Below are 21860 nucleotides of genomic sequence, written 5' to 3'. Positions count from 1 at the left end.
GAACAAAGCGTGGACACTGAAGCAGGCTGCCTCGTGGTCTGCTGCAGAATCGCCGAGAAAGTGAGTGAACCCATAATCGAAGAAATCCCAGCGGCGTCGGAGGTCAATGCTCGTCAGACCATGAGGGATAGCTGCAAGGGAAGAGGTCTGAATCTGCAGAGGGGGCCGCAAGAAGGGCTGACCCTCTCTCGCTAGGCGACTCGTGGCAAAGGTGCTGCCAAGAGATCTCCTAGCCGCCGGTGAGGGACCAATCTCCTGAGTCGACTGTGGTACTGAAGCAGGAGGAGGGGGAGAAGGAGCTGGGGGGAACGGAGGAGAAGAGAAACGGGATGGGGCGACAGAGACAGGGGGGCGAGGAGGGGAGTGGGAGGGAGCAGAGGGCGGGGAAGGGGATGAGGAGGAGGGGCAATCTGAAGGTGGGGCGGCTCACGAGGGTGAAGCGGAGGTGGAGGCTGGCGTAGGGGGCTTCTCTTGCTCAAGAGGACCAAAGGGGTTCCCCGTGGGAACCCACTGCTATTGAGTAGGCACCTGAGGGCCACTCTGAGTGCCAGGTTGTCGCTGTGGCCCCTGGCGTCGATGGCCACGGGCCTGCTGCCACCCCTCCTCCCTTGGAGCCCCGGTCTCGGAGGGTGGCTCTGAATCTGTGCGCTGTGCCGCTGGCTGTGGCTGCGGCCCAGCCTTGGCAAGCTGGGGCTGAGGCTGAGGTGCAGGTCGTGGCCTCCTCCGTGGACAGGCCTTCGCTAGGTGGCCCATCTGTGTGCAAATGAAGCAGTGGTTCGGGAGACCCGAGTACTCCACACTCTGTCTAAACGAACCCCCACTCACCCGAGGCAGAAGGATGACCTTCGGGAGCGTGTGGGTATCTCTGACCAAAACTCGAACTAAAGGGATGCCAGTCGCCTTGGCAGCTATTGATTCTGCCGTACGAGGTGTCTCCAGGACAGTCCCGATGGCGGAGCCAATCCTGGAGAGAAGTGGAAGGTACTCCCTCCGTAAACCCGGAAAGCAGACTGAGATGGGGATGTCTGCCTCCTCTACTAGCATATCCGAAGTCGGGTCAAAACCATGTCGCCACTGTCGAAAGAGGGCGCGTGATGCTCGGATGGCCAGTGGACTCATAGCTATGACCTTGGAGCCATCTCGGAAGTCTCGAACTCGATCTGGTAGTACCCCCGTCTGAGAATCTGGACATCCAAGATCTTGCCCACCTTTGCGAGAAGGCGGGCCTGGAGAAGATCTCCTCTGGTAGGACGGGTGCCGAGAACCTTGCAGATGACAGAAGTCGCCTGCAAATGCTCTACCTCTGCGGCAAGGCTCGCTTGCTCTGTCGGCGAAAGAGCAAGTCGAATAGTGGGCTCAGCGGGGTCGGGCGAGGGGGCTTCAGGCGAGTCCCTCTGTAGCGGAGTTGGAGCCTCCATCTGTGTCTACTGCTAAGTCGAAGAAGCGGACGGTGAAGAAAATCTGCAACCGAGAACTCCAAGCACTTGTTCGAAGAAAAAGTGATGGAGAGCCAGGTGCAGAAGACCTTCGGGAGCGATGAGGACGGGGGGGGGGGGGGGGGGATGGGGGGGGGGATAAAGCGGAGAGCTAGAGTTCAAGAGGGTGTAGGGGGCCGGGGGGAGAAACGGCTAGGGAATGGGGTGCAGCGGACGGGCTTGGGGGCAGCTAGGGGCGAGGGCGGCGGGCAGTAGAGGGCAAGGGTGGCAGGCAGGGCTGGGCGAGGGAGGCAGCGCGAGGGCGAGAGAGAGAGGGGGGGGGGGGGGGGGGTTAACGGGGAGTGATGGCGCAACAAGGGGGGGGGGGGGGAGCGTGCAGCAGCAGCGAGCGTTCTTTCTCTTTCTACTTTCATTCCCTGAAGTATGGCCTCATCGGTGGGGTAGGTCAGACTGTCAGAGTGAATGGCAAAGCCCCGCTTCGCATGAGTCATCAACTCCTGAATAGAAGCTGACTTCTATTCCAAGCAGGGATCTCGGATCTTTGTAGGTAGACCCAAGGTGAACCGCTCAATCTGTTCTCTGAACGAGATCTTCTTGAATGAAGAGGCGGGTAGAAAAGAGCTCCAGAATCTCTCACAGTAAGGATTCACTGTATCTCTCTTGGTCATCCGAAGATGGTTGCAAGCAGCTCGTATATCGTGTTCATACTCTTGCGTCAACCAAGAAGAAATAAAAAGCTTCTTAAATATCAGCCATTTAATTGGCGCAGTCTTGTTTAAAAGAAGCGTGGACCACCAAGTGCGACATTCCCCTTAGAGTAAGAGGCAGCTCTCCGAATCTTGGAGTGCTCTTAGTAGCGTCCTCCCGCGAAAGCGATGTCAAACTGCTGTATAAAAGACAGTCTTCGAAGCATCTTGGTATCCTGAAAAAGTGTCAAATTTGATCCACTGTCCACCTTCCTTAAACTCTCGGACTTTCTTGCTTTTATCTTCCAGAAAGTCATACTGGTTGGCTTTATAAAAATTCTTCTTGTTCGCATAAAATTTTCCCCTCATCGGAGTCTGAACTGTCTGTAGACGAGTCCCCTACAGAACTGTCAATCACTGGGCGAGATTTAGACTTCTTTGCCTTTTTCTTGCCTTTTCCGAAGTGTGGTTTCTTGCTTCGCTTTTTGCCTTTTCTGTCTTCTTCGCTTGAATCTGAAGAGCTAGAAGAACTGTTAGAAGAAGAAGAAGAAAAAGAACTGGGTACTCCTTCAAATCGAACACGCTTCTTCTGTTTCTTTGCTTTGTCAAATGTCGACTGACGACCCAAGTAACCTGGAAAGTCAGTGCCTTTCTTCTGCTTTTTGCCGTGCTTTTTGGCTTTCTTCTGCGCGTCAAAAGCTGAGCAATCCGTGCATCAACCACCTCTTCTAATTCCTTCTCTGAATATTGCTTGTGATCAGAAGGTTTCTTGAGAGCGGGTTTCGGGGATGGTGTTGTGGTTTTCTGCCATTGCGCATGCACTTTCTGAAAAGAAGTCTCGCTCATATATTTTGCCAATTTCGGGTCCTTTGCAAAACTGAGCATCATCTTTGTTGCATTGCCGATCAACTGACGACGCTTCATCTCTCTTTTCTCCGCCTGAGTAGGCCGAGGCGGGCTATACTCTCTGCCGGAATCTTCGTTGTGATCCCTCCCCGCATCTCCGGATGCAGAGGGAGTCGACTGATCCTTGCGTGAAGCCATAGGTGCCGCGGAAAAAAATTTGGGGATCGGATTTCCCGTAGAAGAGAAATCGGCCGTGCTCTGATACCACTGTAACAGACTTGGACACTCCAAGTCAAGAATCAATCACGACAGCACCAAATAACCACTTCAAAACAGTTCACAGTTCACAGTTCACAATAGATTTGCATTGGCTTGGCGGAGTTCCGTGCCTAGAGATATTGGCCCCAAAGATTGGCGCCCTTTTTGTATTTCTTTATGTATTAATCAATGATCAAAGTACAAGAGAGCGGTTAGGGTTTCACTCTCAGACTCTGCGTCCAGATGCTCTGCAGAGTGAGCCCAAAACCACTTATTTAAAGTTTACAAGGGATGCCCAAAAACAGAGCCCCAGAAGCTTCAAAATAAAGCAAAATCTGTTTCTCTCACAAGCCCTCTTTAGGGCTTTCCATTCAAATAAAGCAATGGAACTCTCTCTCTCTCATTGGCAAATTGCGTCGCCAAAAGCTGAAAAATCAGCGTCTGTAAAATCCGCCGCAAAACCCGAAATCCGTACTGCTGCCACGTGGCATTTCTGCCGCCAGAAAAAGGGTTTCAGCCACAGTTAGGGTTTCAGCAGCAGTTAGGGTTAGGGTTTCCAGAATTAGGGTTTCTGCAGATTAGGGTTTCTGGCAGAAATTAGGGTTTGCAGGTTTTAGGGTTTCTGCAGAGTAGCCACGTCATCACTTTGTGACATGGCCTTCAATTTGTAGGACATCAGAACCCAGTACCTGCAGGGGCATCCAACGCCCACAGCACCTTAGCACCGTACCGTTTGCAGATTGCATTAGTTTAGCATAGCATTCTTGCATAAAACCTATGAAAGAGTCACTTGGCCTTGATCTAGTACCCGCAAGGGCATCCAATGCCCATAGCACCTCAGCACCCTAGCGTTCGCAAATTGCATCAGTCTAGCCCAGCATTTTTGCATAGTATTAGATCCCCTCAGCATCAAGCATAGGATTTAGCATTTTCGTCATTGTATCATCATTATGCGAGTAATCTAAAGCAAGTACTTGCTTTGGCAACAGATCAAGGGGGCCTTTAAGGGTTGTTGAGCCCGCGGCGGTGTGTGCAAGTGATAGAGCACGCGAAGATGTGCAGGCCTTGAGGCTTGAAGCGGAAGCACTGTGCTGCAGAAGGGAAGCGCTAACAGAACAAAGAGGGAGAGAGAGAGAGCTCACGTTTTTGGGGAAAACTCAATAAGTGAGTTTTGGGTTTTCCCACTTTTATTATAAGTGACCTTTAAAAATGTGTCCAGGTTCAATATGAACTTAGACAAAGTATAAAAATGTACAAAAAGGGGTTATTTAGGCCTTTAACCCAACAACCTCCCACTTAAAGGCATAAATGACGCCTTTAAGTTAACCAACTCCCACTAGCTGTATGCAATGCTCATGTTGAGCCTTAGCAAGACTCGGTGAAAACATCTGCAGGGTTATCCTGTGTGTGAATCTTAGTCAAGGTGACTAGACCATCCTCCAATACCTGTCGTATGAAGTGGTATCGCACATCAATGTGCTTTGTCCGTGCATGAAACATGGCATTCTTGGCCAAATAGACAACACTCTGGCTATCACATCCCAAGACAGGAGTACTAGCAGGCATACCAAGCTCTTTGACAAGTCTGCCCAACCATATGGCCTCTTTAGAAGCCTCAGTCTGAAATATATTCAGCCTCAGTAGTACTCAATGCCACAATTTTCTGCAGTCGTGAACACCAAGAGACAACACCACCAACAATAGCAAACACATAGCCACTAGTGGACTTTCTGGTATCCAAGTCACCTGCCATATCTACATCACAATAGCCCTGCAACTTCAGGTCACTTTTGCCATAGCATATACACCTAGATTGTGTACCTGACAAGTATCTCAGAATGCATTTCACAGCTTCCCAATGTGCTTTGCGAGGATTGGACATGTATCTACTAACAACTCCCACCGCAAGGGCAATGTCAGGACGAGTGGCAACTATAGCATACATAAGAGAACAACAAGCTGATGCATAAGGGATTCCCTTCATAGCATTCACTGCCACGTCATCCTTTGGGCAATCGGCTTTGCTAAGTTTTGTGTGTGGAGGTAAAGGTACTCCAAGTGACTTAGCATCAGCTATGTTAAACCTGTCAAGTACTTTAGCAATGTACTTTTCTTGAGATAAGAAGAGCAATTTCAGCTTTCTATCTCTCTTGATTCTCATGCCCAAGATCCAGCATCACCTAAATCCTTCATTGCAAAAGTTGAATTCAGCTGACGTTTAAGAGCATCAATGGTAGACTTATGCTTCCCAGCAATCAACATATCATCTACATATAGCACAAGGATTATAGGACTTCCATCATTATCCTTCTTTGTATACAAACAATGGTCTGAATGGCGGCGTTTAAAGCCTTGAGACATCATAAAAGTATCAAACTTTTTGTACCACTGACGTGATGACTGCCTCAAACCATACAGTGTCCTTCTTAGTTTGCATACAAGTTCCTTTCTATCAGGAACTACAAAACCCTCAGGTTGCTTCATGTAGATATCTTCATCAATGTCACCATGAAGAAAAGCTATTTTTACATCCATTTGATTCAATTCTAAGTCAAGCACTGTAGCGAGAGCAAAAAGGACACGCAATGTCGTAAGCTTTACAACAGGAGAAAAGATTTCTTGAAAGTCAATCCCCTCTTTTGTGCATACCCTTTGGCAACTAACCTTGCTTTATACTTGGGCTTTCCATCAACACATTTGACCTTGCAAACCCATTTGTTAGGAAGAGCCTTTCTCCCTTTAGGCAATGGCACAAGATCCCAAGTATCATTTGCATACAAGGATTTCATTTCCTCTTGCATTGCAAGCTCCCACTTACTGCTTGACTCACATGTCTTTGCCTCTTTATACGTTCCTCATCTGTCAACATAACATGATGCAAAGAGGGCTCAAAGCGCTGTATCAACCTTCTGACACGAGTAGACTTGCGTACCCAATGATCTACATTCTCAGGCACAGGTTCTACATTAGGAGGCAACTCATTTTCAGCATGCTCATGCTGCTGAAAATCATTTTCAGCCATGACAGGTGGTTGTCCATCCTCATTTGGAGCATCTAAATCATGTCCTACCTCTGCTGGCTCAAGGTTAACTGGCTGATCATCAATGTCAGCTTGCGATAATGCATCATGAGGCTCTTTTTCAACATCAATAGGTGGCAAGAGATGCTTAAATTTGACCGATTTCTTGTCAATTTCATAAGATGTAGCATTTTTCAGCAATTTAGCCTCATTGAATACTACATCTCGGCTGCTTACTACCCTCTTAAACTGAGGCAACCATATCCTGTAGCCCATTTCACCCTCTTCCCCATAACCTAGGAAGAGTCCTTGGATGGACTTGGCATCTAGCTTTGTCCTCAAGTCATTACGAACATGGACAAAAGCCTCGCAGCCAAATACTCTCAAATGATCATAAGAGGCAGGTTTGCCAGACCAAACCTCCTCTGGAATGTCATTTTTCAGCGCACTGTTAGGAGAGCGATTTCATACATGAAATGTAGTTTTCAAGGCCTCTCCCCAAAACCCATGAGGGAGATTAGCCGTGGACAACATGCAACGCACTCTCACATAAAGTACGGTTATACCTCTTAGCCACACCATTAGAAGATGGATTATAAGGGGCTGTTAACTCCCTTTTAATCCCATATTCTTCGCAATAACGCTGAAATTCAGCAGACGTGTACTCCCCCCCATTGTCAGATCTTAGACATTTAAGCTTACTACCCTTTTGCGTGCTCACAAAAGCATGAAACCTCTTAAATGCATTAAATGTCTCACTCTTATTCTTTAACAAATATGCCCAGCCTTTCCTAGTGCAATCATCAATGAATGTAACAAAGTATAATGCACCACCAAAAGACTTAACAGGCATTGAACATACATCGGAGTCAATTAAATCAAGAGCATTAGCTTTGCGCGAGACACCAGAATAATAAGAAGACTTCTTTTGTTTACCATACAAACAGTTATTACAAAAAATCTAACTTGGTGCCCTTTACATCAATCCTCTTCAAAGAGGAGAGCACATCAAGTCCCTTCTGGCTCATATGGCCAAGTCTTTTGTGCCACAACTCCAAATGAGAAGCAACTTCAGCCATTGCAAGAAACTTGCCAGGCAAAGCTTTGCCATGTAAATAGTACAATGTACCACTCTTGCATCCCTTGACAATGAGCATTGATCCCTTAAGCAACTTCCATGAACCCCCAGCAAAAATGGTTGTATAACCCTGTGCATCCATCTGGCCAACAGACAATAGACTCTTCTTGATGCCTGGTACATATCTTACATCTTTAAGCATAAACTCTTGGCCATTGTTCAATGCCAAGTGCACAGTGCCCATTCCTTCAATGTCATAAGCATGGTTATCCCCAAGGTAAACCTTGCCATACTTGCCTGCATGATAAGAAGCAAAACACTCCACACAGATGGAGTCACGTGAAATGAGGCACCCGAGTCTACTATCCAAGACTGTGTAAGGCTATCATTTGCACTTAGCAATGCATCAATGACATCTCTACGTGAGATAAGCATGTCTTTTTCATTTGCTACAACAAAATCTGAGGGGCATGAAGCTGCAACCAAGATCTCCTCACTGTCGGATAACTCTTTGATAACCACACTAGAGGATACATTGACAGTCTCCGAATCCTTGGAGGGGGTACCTGTTGATTTTTCCCCTTTCTTATCCTTTGTCTTCTTCTTCTGTGATTCCTTCTTTCTTTCCTGCTCTTTCTTGAAATACCTGCAATCTGGCTTCTTATGGCCTTTTCTGCCACACTGGTAACAAGTCACATCCTTATCCCTAGACTTGCTTTTGCTCCTGTTTTGAGTCTTGGTACCTATATTTTGCTTCTGACTTCTGCCTCTCGCATTGTAAGCAGAATTGCCACCTTCCCCACCACTAGACTTGCGTCTAATTTCCTCATTTAAGATGGAGCCTCGCACTCCATCATATGTGAGGTTTGGGCTATTACCACAAGCGTTTTTCAAGAGTCTGGCAAAGTCATCAACAAAAATATGGCTTTCAACTTGTCATCAAAAGGTTGAAGCCCAGTATCCTGTAGCTGACTCGTAACACTGGTGAAAGCACTTAAGTGCTCAGAAGCCGACTTGGCTTCGTCAAGCATCATATTCACCTGTCTGCGCATCAAATGCACCTGATTCACAGGGGTGACATTCTCATAAGTGTGGCCTTCAACTTATGCCAAATTGCATGTGCATTGTCCAAGCCCTTTACGTCCACCAGAATGTCATCGGTCATAGCCATTTTGATATAGGCCTTTGCTCTCTTGTTGAGCTTGGCCCAATCCTCATTCGGCATATCTACAGGCTTTACAGCCAAAAGGGCGTCCTCACAATCCTTGAGGAACAAAATCCCCTGCATCCTTTCCTGCCATAGGTCGAAACCTGTACCGTCAAATCGCTTGATTTCCATCAAGCTCTTGGCATTAGACGACGAGGAAGTAGAGGCCATTTGCACGGATAAAAATGCAGTAGAAAGTGTCTACACAAAATCTGAAAATTTTCAGTGATCACAATGTACCGCACGTTGCATACAATGTGCTGAAAATTTCAGCAATTAACAAGTATCTCCAATGCGTACTTACGTAAACCCACAAAAGGCGTACATAAAACCAGTCCAATTCTGAATTTTCTGCAAATTTACTGTTTTGGTGCATCAATTTGCATCAAATGGACCTGTTTTGAGTGGGCAAAGCAAGGGGCATTCACGGGAATTGATTTAGAACACCTGCGTTTTGCTGTTTTGACCTGTAATTTTCTGGTTTTTATCTGTTTTGACCTAATTTCAGCCTGTTTTAGGCTGTTTTGGGAACCCTAATCACCCTACGTGACATCGGAAGCAAGGGGCTTCGCGATGAAAGCGAAAATTTGACGCGAGAAAAGCCTTTTGCCTACTGTTCAGCCACCTGCGCAAAGCTTCTGAAACCCTAATCTGGCTCTGATACCAATTGTTGAGCGCGCGGCGGTGTGTGCAAGTGATAGAGCACGCGAAGATGTGCAGGCCTTGAGGCTTGAAGTGGAAGCACTGTGCTGCAGAAGGGAAGCGCTAGCAGAACAAAGAGGGAGAGAGAGAGCTCACGTTTTTGGGGAAAACTCAATAAGTGAGTTTTGGGTTTTCCCGCTTTTATTATAAGTGACCTTTAAAAATGTGTCCAGGATATTGAACCTGGACAAAGCATAAAAATGTACAGAAAGGGGTTATTTAGGCCTTTAACCCAACAAGGGTGGTTGGGACCTGACATGGGGTGTCATCTCTCTTCTCTTTCTTTCTCTCTGCCTCTCTCTTTCATTGTGTCCTATTTAGTAACCTTGTGTTTGGGCAAAGTACTAAATCTAAGCTAAAATCCTTAAAGCCTTTCGTCGCACCTGACATTGGTGTCAGGCCTTTGGACGTGTGTCCGCTTCGCAAACCCAAGGGAAGAATCAAGGATCCAAGAAGAACTAAGAACCCAAAGAACCTCTCGTAGTTTTTTTTTTTTTCAAAGAAGTTTTGTGTCCCTACCCTGGACTTATTAGCCAATCCCACCCTTAGTCCATCGCGCATCGGGCGCGCTTCTGTCTTCATCTCTCTCTGTCTTGGATACCCATAAGGCATAGCCTCATCGTCATGAATTAAGATCTACATCGGATACACAAAGGTCCAGATCTTGAGTACCAAGATCTGCATGCCTCGTATGCTGAAATGGAAGAAGCTGGAGAAAGGATCCCCAGCCCGCTTCTGCATTCGCATTGGCATGTAGCGTGCATCCATTTCCACCGACATGGAACCATTGGAAATAGATTTGAGCATCCTTACCTTCCATCTTCACCGGCAATGTTTTCACGACAGGACTATTCGACTGGTGGCACTTGCTCGCAAGGTAGAGTCAGCATCAAGGCTGGTATTCTGCGATAATAGTAAGGCTACCTAGTTACTTGGTTGGTCGGTGGCTACATCGTAAGAGTACCTACATACGCAGTATCCACAAGTTTGGAGGAGTTTTCATTAGTTTATGCATCCACAAGCATCAAAAGCATTCAACATTAGAAGTACAAAAGCATCCATAGGAAGAAGTTCCGCAGTTGTTTCTCACCTTTAACAGGGGGGATGTCACGTGCACATTGCGCTCGAGCCATGTGGACAAGCTATTGCTACAGGTCAGCATTAGGCGTAGTCTAGTATAGCTTAGGTCTAGCTTGGCAACCTTGTGCCTATATGATTAAGTGACTACACTGTGTTGGTGAGGGTATGCACCTATGACCTGCCTGATCATGCACGTCTATTTATTAATAAGTGACTTTGACATGACATTTATAAAAAGTAGGTAGAGAAAATGGCAAAAAACCTTATAAACTTGGCCTTCATTTTTTAGGACATCAGAACTGAGTACCCGCAGGGGCATCGAGCGCCCATAGCACCTGAGCACCCAAGTGTTTGCAGATTGCATCAGTTCAGCCTAGTATTTTGCATCAATATCAGATTCCCTAAGCATCAAGCATAGCAGTCAACATTTTCAGCATTGTATCAACATTGTGCAAGTAATCTAAAGAAAGTACTTGCTTTGGCAGTAGAGCAAGGGGACCCTTGAGGGTGGTTGGGACCCGACATGCGGTGCTCTCTCTCTCTCTCTCTCTCTCACACACACACACACACACACACACACACACACACACACACACACACACACACACACACACACACACACACACACACACACACACACGCGCGCGTGCGCACACACACACACACACACTCATTGTATTCAGTTCTCTCAAGTGTGAAGTAAAGTAACCCTGTGTTTGTGCGAAGTACTAGATTTGAGGTGAAATCCTTAAACCCTTATGTTGCACCGGACAGAAGCCCATCTGGTAGTGACCCAAGGGTGTGTCCAAGATGTAGCGGAAAAGGGTGAATTGGATGATAATCTCGTCTGCAACTGCGAGCAAACCTCCTCTCAAGACTGGGCAGCCAACGGATCTCGGATCTATCACGATAGATCTTCTCGTACACAAGCTCCTAGGGCGAACCTCCCAACTTATGGGCACAACAACCAAGTGTAAGCTTAAACACTGTGTGTAGATGTCTACACGCAGAGGAGAGGGAGTGCTTGAGAGAGGAAGTGAGATCGCCGTGCAAAAACGCTAGAAAGAGAGAGAGAGATCGTTGGTGGGAAAAAACGCTAGTATGACACAAAGGAACTTCACAAGTGGCTGGAATTAACACTTCAAACAATCCACGGCTTGGCAGTTAGAGTACTTCCAAGCAGACAGTGACACCGTGTTGGCCCCAAAGATTTGCACCCTTTTGTTTTTTTTTTAAAATCCAATTAAACTTTAGAGAAAATCCTCTAAGTTCCTATGAGTTGTCCCACTTTTATTGGGCTGAAAATGACCTACTCTAGCCCAATTTCGACAGCATAACCATAGTAAGAGGCTTCACAGACAAAATCCCCACGGAAACGGTGACTTTTCCGACGCATTTGAGCACTTTTCCCAAACCTGGTGAGAAATTACAGCACGCTGAATTCTCTGTTTTTTGCCCCGAAAATGCACCAGAACACCTATACAGTGATCCCTTGGCTTCCCTGAAGCTCCTGGGGTTATTAGGGATCAAAAAAGGTCAAACCCTAAACTTGCAAAAATACACAGCAGGTTGTAATTTACTGTTTTGGGCAAGGTAGGATCCGTACGTCCGTACAGTACGGTACAGCACCGTACGGATCCGTACTGTACAAAAAAAAAAAGAATTTCCCTTTCGCGTTTTCGGATTTAATTTCGCCTTTGTTTTGGGGGTTTGGCCGCCTGGTTATTGAGACAAAGTGAGTTTGGGCGCCTGTTTATTGCAAACTATTGACTATAGAGTACTACAGAGAGAGTTTGGGCGCCTGTTTATTGCAGACTCCTCATCTTCAGAGTCTGATGTGGATTTTTGATTCTCATTCAGTTAGTAGTATGTACTTTGCAGCAGTGCAACTGCTAGCATGCTTCGTAGTTTTGTTGAGTCGGGACTTGTGGCTTTCTTTGTGGATTATGGTTTATTAGATGTCATTTTTTTGGTATGGATTCTATCATGATTAATCTTGGTATTTTGATGAGATTACGGTCTACCATCTATGATTCTGTGTCATTTCAGTACTTTATGAATTGTATTGCCTCTCAAGTTTCAAGTCTCATTTGTCGAATACTATACAGTGTGCAAATCATGATGAATATGAAGTTCTCTGTAGTTTGAAGTTTGAAGTTTGTTGAAGTATATTTGAGAGAGAACTGAAGCTTTGAATTGTATTTGTTTGTGAATATTGAATGTCGAGAAAGTGGTCATGACTCGCCTTGGATTGTCTATTTATGACAACCTTGGATAGTAGAACAGTGAGCTAATATCCTAGAAGTGATACTTATGAATTTATTATCAAGTACGGACCGTATCGTAGGTTTTTGACGTTTTCGAATAAAACCTTATGAATTTTACGTACCTTACCACTCAATCCATTCGGTACTACGTACAGTACGTACCGAACACGTATCGTACCTTACGTACCTTTCCACCTTGGTTTTGGGCTCCGTTTCACGTGCCGGTCGCATCCGTAGCAAGCCCTCAAGCTCGCGCACCTGTAGGGCTACTTGCCCTTTGATTCGTACAAGATTTCTCGCATGAATTCTCTTTGAATCAACCTGTCCCTGCGGGGGATTAGCAATTAGCTAATCCAGTACGTGTGCAAGAGACTCTTGGCTCGGCAATCACGCATGAACCCACACAACTGTACATACAAATGAATAGCCCTTGAGATGGGCATCATGATTCTGTATTCAAATGGGGAGAGAGGAAGGATCATCGTGCTACATAAGACAAGGGAGAAGGAAAGCTTTCCATTGAAGTTGTGAAACCTGCACCCACTACACACACACACACACACACACACACACACACACACACACACACTGTAGGCACTTAATGAAGAAGGAGACAACCTTCTCTTTCAAAAATGGGCACCCCCAGCTGAGTTGGCTTGTAGATTGGCTTTGGTGCCGCAATGTGTCCAGTTTGCCTTATCCCACCACCTTGCATGCCAAACAACAGTTTTCCAATGTAAATCGCTGATCTGGGAATGGAGCCAAGAGTATTTGCTGAATCCAACGGAGACTCCATTAGAACCCATGATGAAGAAAGCCCACCTACAATAAGAAGTAGTGTGACACCGAGTGTGACATGGGTATGTCAATGCTTGTGACCGAGTGGGATTCCCTGTCAGAGAGTGGCCTACCAAAGTCTAGATCCTACAAGGCTTGTCACCAATGCCGAGTTTTACCCAATGTAAACAATCACAAGAGGGTATTTTCCCTGTACGACAAAAGGTACTGCAACCTGTGCCCTGCCCCTGACTTAAGGGAGACTGGAAGTGTGTTCTGCTTCGTTATGGTGCCTTAAATACTCGTTCTCGACAAAATAACTAAACACTTGGCACTATTGGCTCAAAACAATTAGGACAGCTGAAACTTGTAATGATTGAGACAGTTTTCTTCTTGAAATAATGTTGAGTCATTATTTTCTATGATTGTGGCAAGCAGCAACTTGTTATCATAAAGTTTTCTAACTTCTAATATTATTTGTTTGGGAAGCTGATTGACTTGGCAGATAGTACATACAAATGGATGGCTATATGCAATTGATGGATGGAATCCAAACGTGAAGTGGCGTTACGATATAAAAAGCTCAGGAAATACATCTGTTGCTGGTGTAACTGCTGGATACAATGGTCGAGTGTATGTGGCTACCACTACAGGAGTACTGTCCACTCTTGACACTATGACTGGGCAACTATTATGGCAGGTTAAAGTGGGACCTTTAACGAATCGAACTTGTTTTCCCAAGTTGGATAGTGCAGGTAGATTATATTTGGTCTTACCAGCTTTATTTAGTGTTCTTGCAAGATACAATGTTTGAGGCTTGTATATGTGCATACATCTGCAGCACAACACAATTTGGGCATCGTTGCTCACTGAGTCACTGCTCAGTATGAGTATGATTAATTCGTAGAAAAATTAACGAAGCTGCAGTCTGTTAAGGGCTCTGAGCGTTCAGCAAGTGTACCATCTAGTTCCTTGCTATTACAGAATTCTTATCTTGGATTCATTTAGGTATATTTATGATGATGATAAAGAACCACTAAGTGAAACAGGCTGAGTTTACCATATTCGAGTTATTACTATTCGAGTCATTTCACTCTGTGACCAATGTCGTGGAAACTGGCCTTCACCCTTATTCAAGATGCTAGGTTTATGTTCATGATGCAAATAAGACATCGGTCAGTTTATATAGAAACTTTCCTTCAGTCTTTTAGTACACTTTTATTGCCATTTCAAGTAGGATGTTAGAAACTTGTCCTGGAAATACTTGTGCCTCGTCTCCAGTGACACAAACAAGAGGTGCACAATGCCTTCAATGGCCCTTATCCCCTTTCCACCCATGACTAAGCTCATGTTGTCAAAGGTGGCAACGGAAGATGCAATGAAGACAAAAATTGTTTACGATCCAGTGGACACCTTGACTTCGATCTAGATCACCTGCAATGCCACATACATGAACAAGGCACCTACGCAGAGAGAGAGAGAGAGAGAGAGAGAGAGAGAGAGAGAGAGAGAGAGAGAGAGAGAGAGAGAGAGAGAGAGAGAGAGAGAGAGAGAGAGAGAGAGAAATGAAATGAAATGTTATATTAATGTCTTCAAAAGGCCAAAGTGACCTATGAGACCAGAAAGTTACAATGTGGTGGATCTGATACAAAGTCAGAGTAACAAGATGACAAAATGATAGGCAGATATCTCTACATTGCTATTTGCTACTTTCCCCCGAGTATGTCGGGCTATGCATCACCCAGAGGACAGTCCCCCTTTTCTATTTTGGATGATGACATATGGGAGTTCTCTAGAGATGGTGACATTATCATTCTACGGGACTTCAATGCTAGGACTGCCCATCACCAGACAGTGTTTTATTATACTTCAGAGGAGATGATGAGAGAGCTAGATGCTGTAGAGATGGGCCTGTCCAGACTATCACACGATGCGGAATATACTGAGTATGGAGGACACCTGATAGATATGGGCACCGCAAATGGACTAGCCATCTTGAATGGCCTACAGAGGTTTCCTGCTTCGGGAGGTTTCACATGCTTCCCACACAAACATGGAGCCAGCACAGTGGACTATGTCATGGCACAGCCAGGCCTCATCTCTAGTATTCAGGACCTCACGGTTGGACCCAGACCTGTTGGTGTGGCAATGGATCATGCTCTTATATCACTGACCATTTCTTTCCAATTTAGTGTAGCACACAGGCTACGGGCAACACCCCCTACTCGCTACACCTTCACACGGGAGACGGACTCTGTATACATAGATGGGATCTATAGACGCCTGTGCACAGAGGAACCAGGGCGACCTCTGGAGGAGCTTACTACTATACTGACACAGACACTACATGATGCAGTACTAGAGGCATACCCACATACCCAGCCTGAGCAGAGACGGCGTTCAGAGAGCATGCCCCAGAACAGTTGGTATGATGAGGAATGTCGAGACACTAGAACTAGACTTCAGAGGGAGGTGCTTTTGGGGAACATCACTCATAGGCAGTCTCATAGATTGACTTCTGACGCCTAGTGCGGCGGAAGAAGAGCGCATTCCTAGCTCGCCTAGAGCAGGATCTATTACCAGTTATTCTTGAGTCAGGACTCACGTGAGGCGTGGAGGCTCTTTCATGAACACTCCTCCTCCCCTGCCATCACTTCTACAAAGGCTTGGGGCCAGTATGCATCATCTTTGTACACAGTTCCTGAGCAGCCCCCCCTTCCCGACCCCCCCGATCCATGCCCGCACACATGTGTTTTTTTTCACCGCTGAGATGGTGAGGAAGGCCATTGACAGGATGAAGACTGGGAGAGCATATGATCATGATGGCTTAGTGGCTGAGCATTTCATGCATGCCAGAGATTTACTAGCAGAGCTTCTAGCAGTTATGTTTAACCGTGCCATGTGTGAGGGCTTGCCTAATACGTGGAGCCTATCTACTATTGTACCTATCTTCAAGTCGGGAGACCTATGGAGCCTGGGAACTATCGCACCATCATGATTGGACACACACTGGCACAGTTGTACGCATCTATTCTTGAGCAGAAGCTGAGTAGATGGGCAGAGAGGGAGGGGATGCGCGCAGCCGGGCAGGCAGGTTTCAGGAGGGGTTTTTCTACTCTTGACCATATCTTGACACTCAGAGCCATCATTGAGGAGGGTAGATCGCGTGGGAGTCGGATCTATTGCAGCTTTGTGGATTTCCGTAAAGCATTTGACACAGTGCCCAGAGCGAGATTGATGCGCAGATTATAGCAGATGGGAGTACCCACAGAGCTCATTTGGGGGGTCATGGCATTGTACAGGTCAGTAGTGGGGCATGTACGCACTACAGAGCGTCTATCCACACCGGTTTACTCCACTTTTGGGGTGAAGCAGGGCTGCCCGCTCTCTCCTACTCTATTTGGTATGTATGTAGATGAGGTTTCTGACTACATTGAAAGAGAAAGTGATAGAGGTGCACAACTGGCGGGGACATGGATTCCACTACTGTTATATGCTGATGATATTGTTTTGATTGCTGACTCTCCGGAGGGGATGCAACGTCACGTGGATGCTTTGCATAGGTTTGCCCAAGAAAGTGGTTTGTCCGTCAACCTTGGCAAAACCAAGGTCATGGTATTTAATACCACCCCACAGTGGATCAGGAGGTCAGCGCCGGCTTTCACATACAGACAGGAGAAGGTGGAGTATACTTACCTTGGAGTGGTTTTCAGTGGGCCAACATTTTCACTGAGGAGGGCAGCAGAGACTCGATTGACCAGAGCCCATGCAGCATTGGGTAAATTGGAAAGGATGTGTTCACAGGTCCAGTTTCAAGAGCCTCGGACGAAGCTCTCGCTCTTTGACACTCTGGTGGCTTCTGTATTGCTCTATGGAGATGAGATTTGGGGACCTTCACTGGAACATCACGGAAGGACAGGCCAAAGTGATGGATTGGGGGACATGGAGAAGCATCTGGTCTCTATGATCTCGCGGCTTATTAGGTCCAAGACTTGAGTACCACGTGCTATTATACGAGCAGAGCTAGCTGCCTCCCCACTGGTGGTTGAGGCGCTCAGAAGATCGGTCTCCTTCATACACCGCATGTGGGACCTCCCCAGAGAGATATGCACGCCTTGCACTTGAGTCCTCTCGACAGTTAGCCGTGCAGGGAGATACAACATGCTGGTATGGGGAGATGACGTCATGGTTTCAGGCGCATGGGTTCAGCATTGACAGATTGCCTCCTTTCCAGTACTCACTGGATGCGCCGTGTTGGGGGTCTACTGCCTCGTCACCCATTTGTGACATGGCCTCTGTCTGTTTTGTAGGCATAATCAAGGGCATTTAAATCTCTTTTAAGAGGGGGGTATGTCACAAACTGATGAGGTGGCATGACCCGGGGACACTAAAATGAAAGACTTTTCAAATTATAAGTTGTTCCAACTTATGGACAACTGCAGAGGGGCCAGAGGGACACATAGGCATTAAAAATTGCGTAAGAGCTGTTGACGTAGCTGGCTGTACGGATGCCCGCGATCTGTGCTGCTGATGTGACATGCTGTACTGGATTCCGCAATTCGCGCTGGCTGTTTTGGGCGGCAGCTTTTGGCACAAGATGCTTTTGGAACTCAAGCTTTTCATGTAAACTGCTTTTCCAAGGCCAAGGGCCTTTAAATAAGACCCTAGGCGTTCCCCCGTTCCACGGGGACCTTGTCGCCGTTCCCGTTTGGCGTTCCGTTCTTGTTCCACGTAACTTTGATTCTGACATCTTCAGAAAAATTTAGTTCACTCTATATGGCATGATCTAGGTCACAAGACTACAGTGGACTGCGCATATAACCATACTGTGCACGCATCCATAGGAAAGACTCCTTTTGAAATTGTGTGTAGCAAAGTGATTTTACCACCTATCCTACGCACTAAGGATGACATCTTTGCAGCTGATGAGTGTGTAAGAGACTTAGATGTTACTTTTTCCCAAGTGTCGACAGCCATTGCAAGGTCACACAAAAAGCATAAGAAGGCCTTTGATAAGCATAGAAGACAAATAGATGTTAAAGAAAATGATGGGGTATTGCTGAAATTTGAGAAAGCTAGACTAAGAAGAAGCCAGCTTATGAGAATTTGACTGTTAAAAGTAAAAGAGAAGGTTCTTAGAAAGAAAGAATGTATCCTAAGGTTGCTACTAGTTATTATGGTCCTTTCCGTGTGAGTGAAAGAATCAATGAAGTGGCTTTCAGACTTACTTCACCTAGTCATTGGCGAAACATAAGATTTTCATGTAAGTCTTCTTCGCAAGTATGTTGGACCAGATTCCACAGTTCCATTCCATGAAGATCCACAGGTTGTTGATGAGCTGGAAGAGATTTTACTTGAGCAAATTATTTTCGTAAGAGATGCAAGGCAACAGATGGAAAGATTGTGAGGCGGTATCTTGTGACGTTCAAGAACTATCTTCCCATGGATGTGAAGTGGGTTGATGAAGAGTACTTTAGAGATACTCCACACTTCCTTCATGCATATTTGGTTTAGAAGTGGAGGGGGGGGGGATTGTCACCCTTTGGCCGCTTAAATGGGAATTGTGGAAAATAAAACGTTATGCTTGCTTGCATTGAGGAATGATGCGTCATGGGTTGACACCTCTTCCCAGGTGTCCTTAGATCTTACGTTCCGTTGGTGCTTGAAATTTGCATTCATGCTCGGTACAGTGGAGTTGGCTTTCTGCTAGGACTTGTGCTCACATGCATATGTTCGGAAATGCCTTGTTTGCAAGCTTTTTGCAGGGTTTAGTACCATCATATACTTGCACAAAAACGTCTTCTTGTCATAGGCTTATGAACGGGGACCATCCATATCAATGTTGCATTGCATAGCATATTTATGTGCTTGGATGCTTAATTTTTGCGTGTTATTAAGTTTTCTCCTCTTGGATGTCTTCGTAGTTCCACTGGGTTGACTTCCCTTGTCTGCTCGCTGGCTAACCCTGCGATGGGACTCTCTGACTGGTCCTTCATCAGTTCAATCTCTCCAGCTTCGGTCAAGTCTGATCTGATTTGCCGTACTTCTTCAACGAGGCTTTGAACTGCAACTATCATGGACTCATTCAATCCAAATACTGCCTTCTCCCCCGTTTGGCTTAAGTTCTCTTCATGGGCCCCTAGAGGTTGAGGCTATAGTTTCTGAATTGTCCTGGCATTTGAACACTCTGAGTGTTCTGGCATCTTCTTTGCCAGATTCTTGGTTGCCAGCTCTTGCTGTTCTTGCCATTCATCAACTACTTTGCATGAATGCCGTGATTAGTTTTGGCATTGGGAATGCCCGTCCAAAACAGTGCATGTGCTGTTTGCTTGCATATTTTCATGGCTTGTGAAAGCCCTCTTACCAGGCAGGTTGAGAAAATCCTAGGACTAGAACCTTGGGTAACAACCCCCCTAAGGCCTTTAATAAATGTGTGTCCACACACATTTTAAAGTTTGAGTGTACAAAACTTAATGCCCAATCCTTAAATTAAAGGCTTTTGACTAAAATGAGAAAATTGACCCGTGGCAAGTCTACAAACAGAATTTGCGAGTTTGAGCTGTTAGGGCATTGGGGATAAAACCTCAGTTTTTGCAGCAATTTTCTGCACTTTGAAGCTTTCCATAGCTGTATCTACCTTGGGGGAGACTCTTTTCATCATCTTCTACCACTTTTTTACTGATACAAAGCTGTTTTTCTTCAAATAGTCCATTATATCATTGAATTATCTACCCTAAACCCTAAACCTTAAATCCTAAACCCTAAACCCTAAACCATAAATCGATTTTTCTACACTCTTCTGGTAATTTCAGCCATCCCTTTTGATGGAGATCATGGGGAAGCTCTCTTTTCAACCTATGTCGACATTGGAAGAGTTTCATTGTGAAGAATTGCATCGGAATTGAAGATTTCAGCCATTCATTGACTTCCATCGTGAAGGCTTTGTTCAATCTACTCTAATGACTGCATTCTCGTCCCTTTGTGCTTGCAAAGATTGTGGCTTCTTGTTTGAAAGATGATTGCAAGCAGTTGGAGGAGAATGTGGGCACTTGAGAGAGTAGAGAGAGAGAACAAGCAGCTTGGAGAATCGACATCCACATTTATTTTTTTGCAATGTGGAATTTTTCACTTGCTTTGGTATGGAAGTCTTGCATTAAATTCCCCATGATACCGTGTACAATTCTCCCATAAATTAAAAGAAGTTTTGAGAGAGGGGCCGCCGTTCCGGCTTATTGTGTCCCTTGCTTCATTTCAGATTTGTCTTTGAAATAAACAAGTATTTGTCCTCTTAGTGTCCCTTGCTTCATTTCAGATTTGCACCCGCTCGCCCTGCACCTGCTCGCCCTTGTCCTGGCCTGCACCTGCTCGCCCTGCACCCCCCGCCCCTCGCCCCCCTAGCCCCCTCGCCTCTCGCACCTCGCCCCTCCCCCCCTATCCCTCGCCCCTAGCCCTCGCCTCTCGCCCCTCGCCCCTCGTCTTATCTCCCCCCCCCCCCCCCCCCCCCCCCCCCCCCCCCCCCCGTTTTCCTCTTTTTCCTTTTTTCCTCGTCCTCGCCCTCTATCCTTGGCCTCGCCCGGTGTAAGGTTGCCCTCGCCCATGGCATTAAAACACAAATCAATTGAAAATTGCATGGCATTGCTTTGCTTTAATTATTTGATTTTCCCTACGGAAAGCACTACCCACCGAAAAATCACAAAATTCGTAAGGCCGATTCTCCTACAGGTGCTAGAACAGGAGCAGACCAGGACATTGGGCGCACGGCCCCCCATCATTTTGGTTTTAAGGCTATCGCCCGCAGTGGGCTGTGGTTGTACCTTTACCCGCAGTGGAATGCTTGATGCGGGAGACAATGTATGCATAGTGTGGATGCATATGTACGCTTAGTGGCTTTTTTTCGGACAATGATTAAGCATGAGGAAGCTGAGTGATAAAGCCGACCCCCTAGAGAATGCCATTCAAAAGTGCAAAGAGGAAATGACAAAGAGGACATTCTAGCCATATTTAGCTCTAGGTTTTGGCTTGGTTCCATGGCCATGTTGTCTCCTCCAAGCCCTATGTATTTGCCACATGACCTGTAGGCCCCATTCTTCTCACTTATTCAGGGTTTTGCCCTCTTTTTTTGAGTTGTGAGGTGGAAGGGGCTGGGGCAGGCAGCGTGGACTTGGGTCTATATAGGGACTGGGGTTCCCTCTCGTGTGATGCGGTTCAACTTAGTAGGGGGCCCTTATGGACAGCACTTTGCCACAGGTGTAGCCTGGCGCTTTTCCCTTAGTGTTTTTGGTGGGATGTAGCCTGGTGTTTTTGGCATGAGCAGTGCACAGCATGCGCATGTGAGAAGCAGATCTAGTCTTGCATTTTTCTTCAGGACATCCCTTGCTCATGCGATCTCCGGCAAAGGCAGAGCACCTCTTCAATGGTGTAGGCCTAGGAGAGGAGATATGTTCTGCCCTCTAGAGCGCAGCCATACAGTGGCTACCCTTGAGGGATGCCAATCTCTATCCAGA

The 21860-nt window shown here is 46.2% G+C and overlaps 1 protein-coding gene across 3 annotated transcripts in view; it reads left to right on the top strand.

Annotated features, from left to right (window-relative positions):
• LOC147451206 (uncharacterized) overlaps positions 1-21860 on the top strand; it is a 121455-nt gene that overhangs the window by 42008 nt on the left and 57587 nt on the right. For all 3 annotated transcript variants that reach the window (XM_086520168.1, XM_086520167.1, XM_086520166.1), the window contains exon 4: positions 13862-14111. In XM_086520168.1, coding sequence (XP_086376294.1) covers positions 13862-14111 — 250 coding nt within the window. The remainder of the gene's footprint in view (positions 1-13861; positions 14112-21860) is intronic.

Source organism: Adiantum capillus-veneris, chromosome 9 (genome assembly GCF_014529385.1).
Source record: "Adiantum capillus-veneris isolate H3 chromosome 9, ASM1452938v2, whole genome shotgun sequence".
NCBI lineage: Eukaryota > Viridiplantae > Streptophyta > Polypodiopsida > Polypodiales > Pteridaceae > Adiantum > Adiantum capillus-veneris.
The sequence above is the reverse complement of the archived record's forward strand: the minus strand, read 5'-3'. Positions and strand labels throughout refer to the sequence as shown.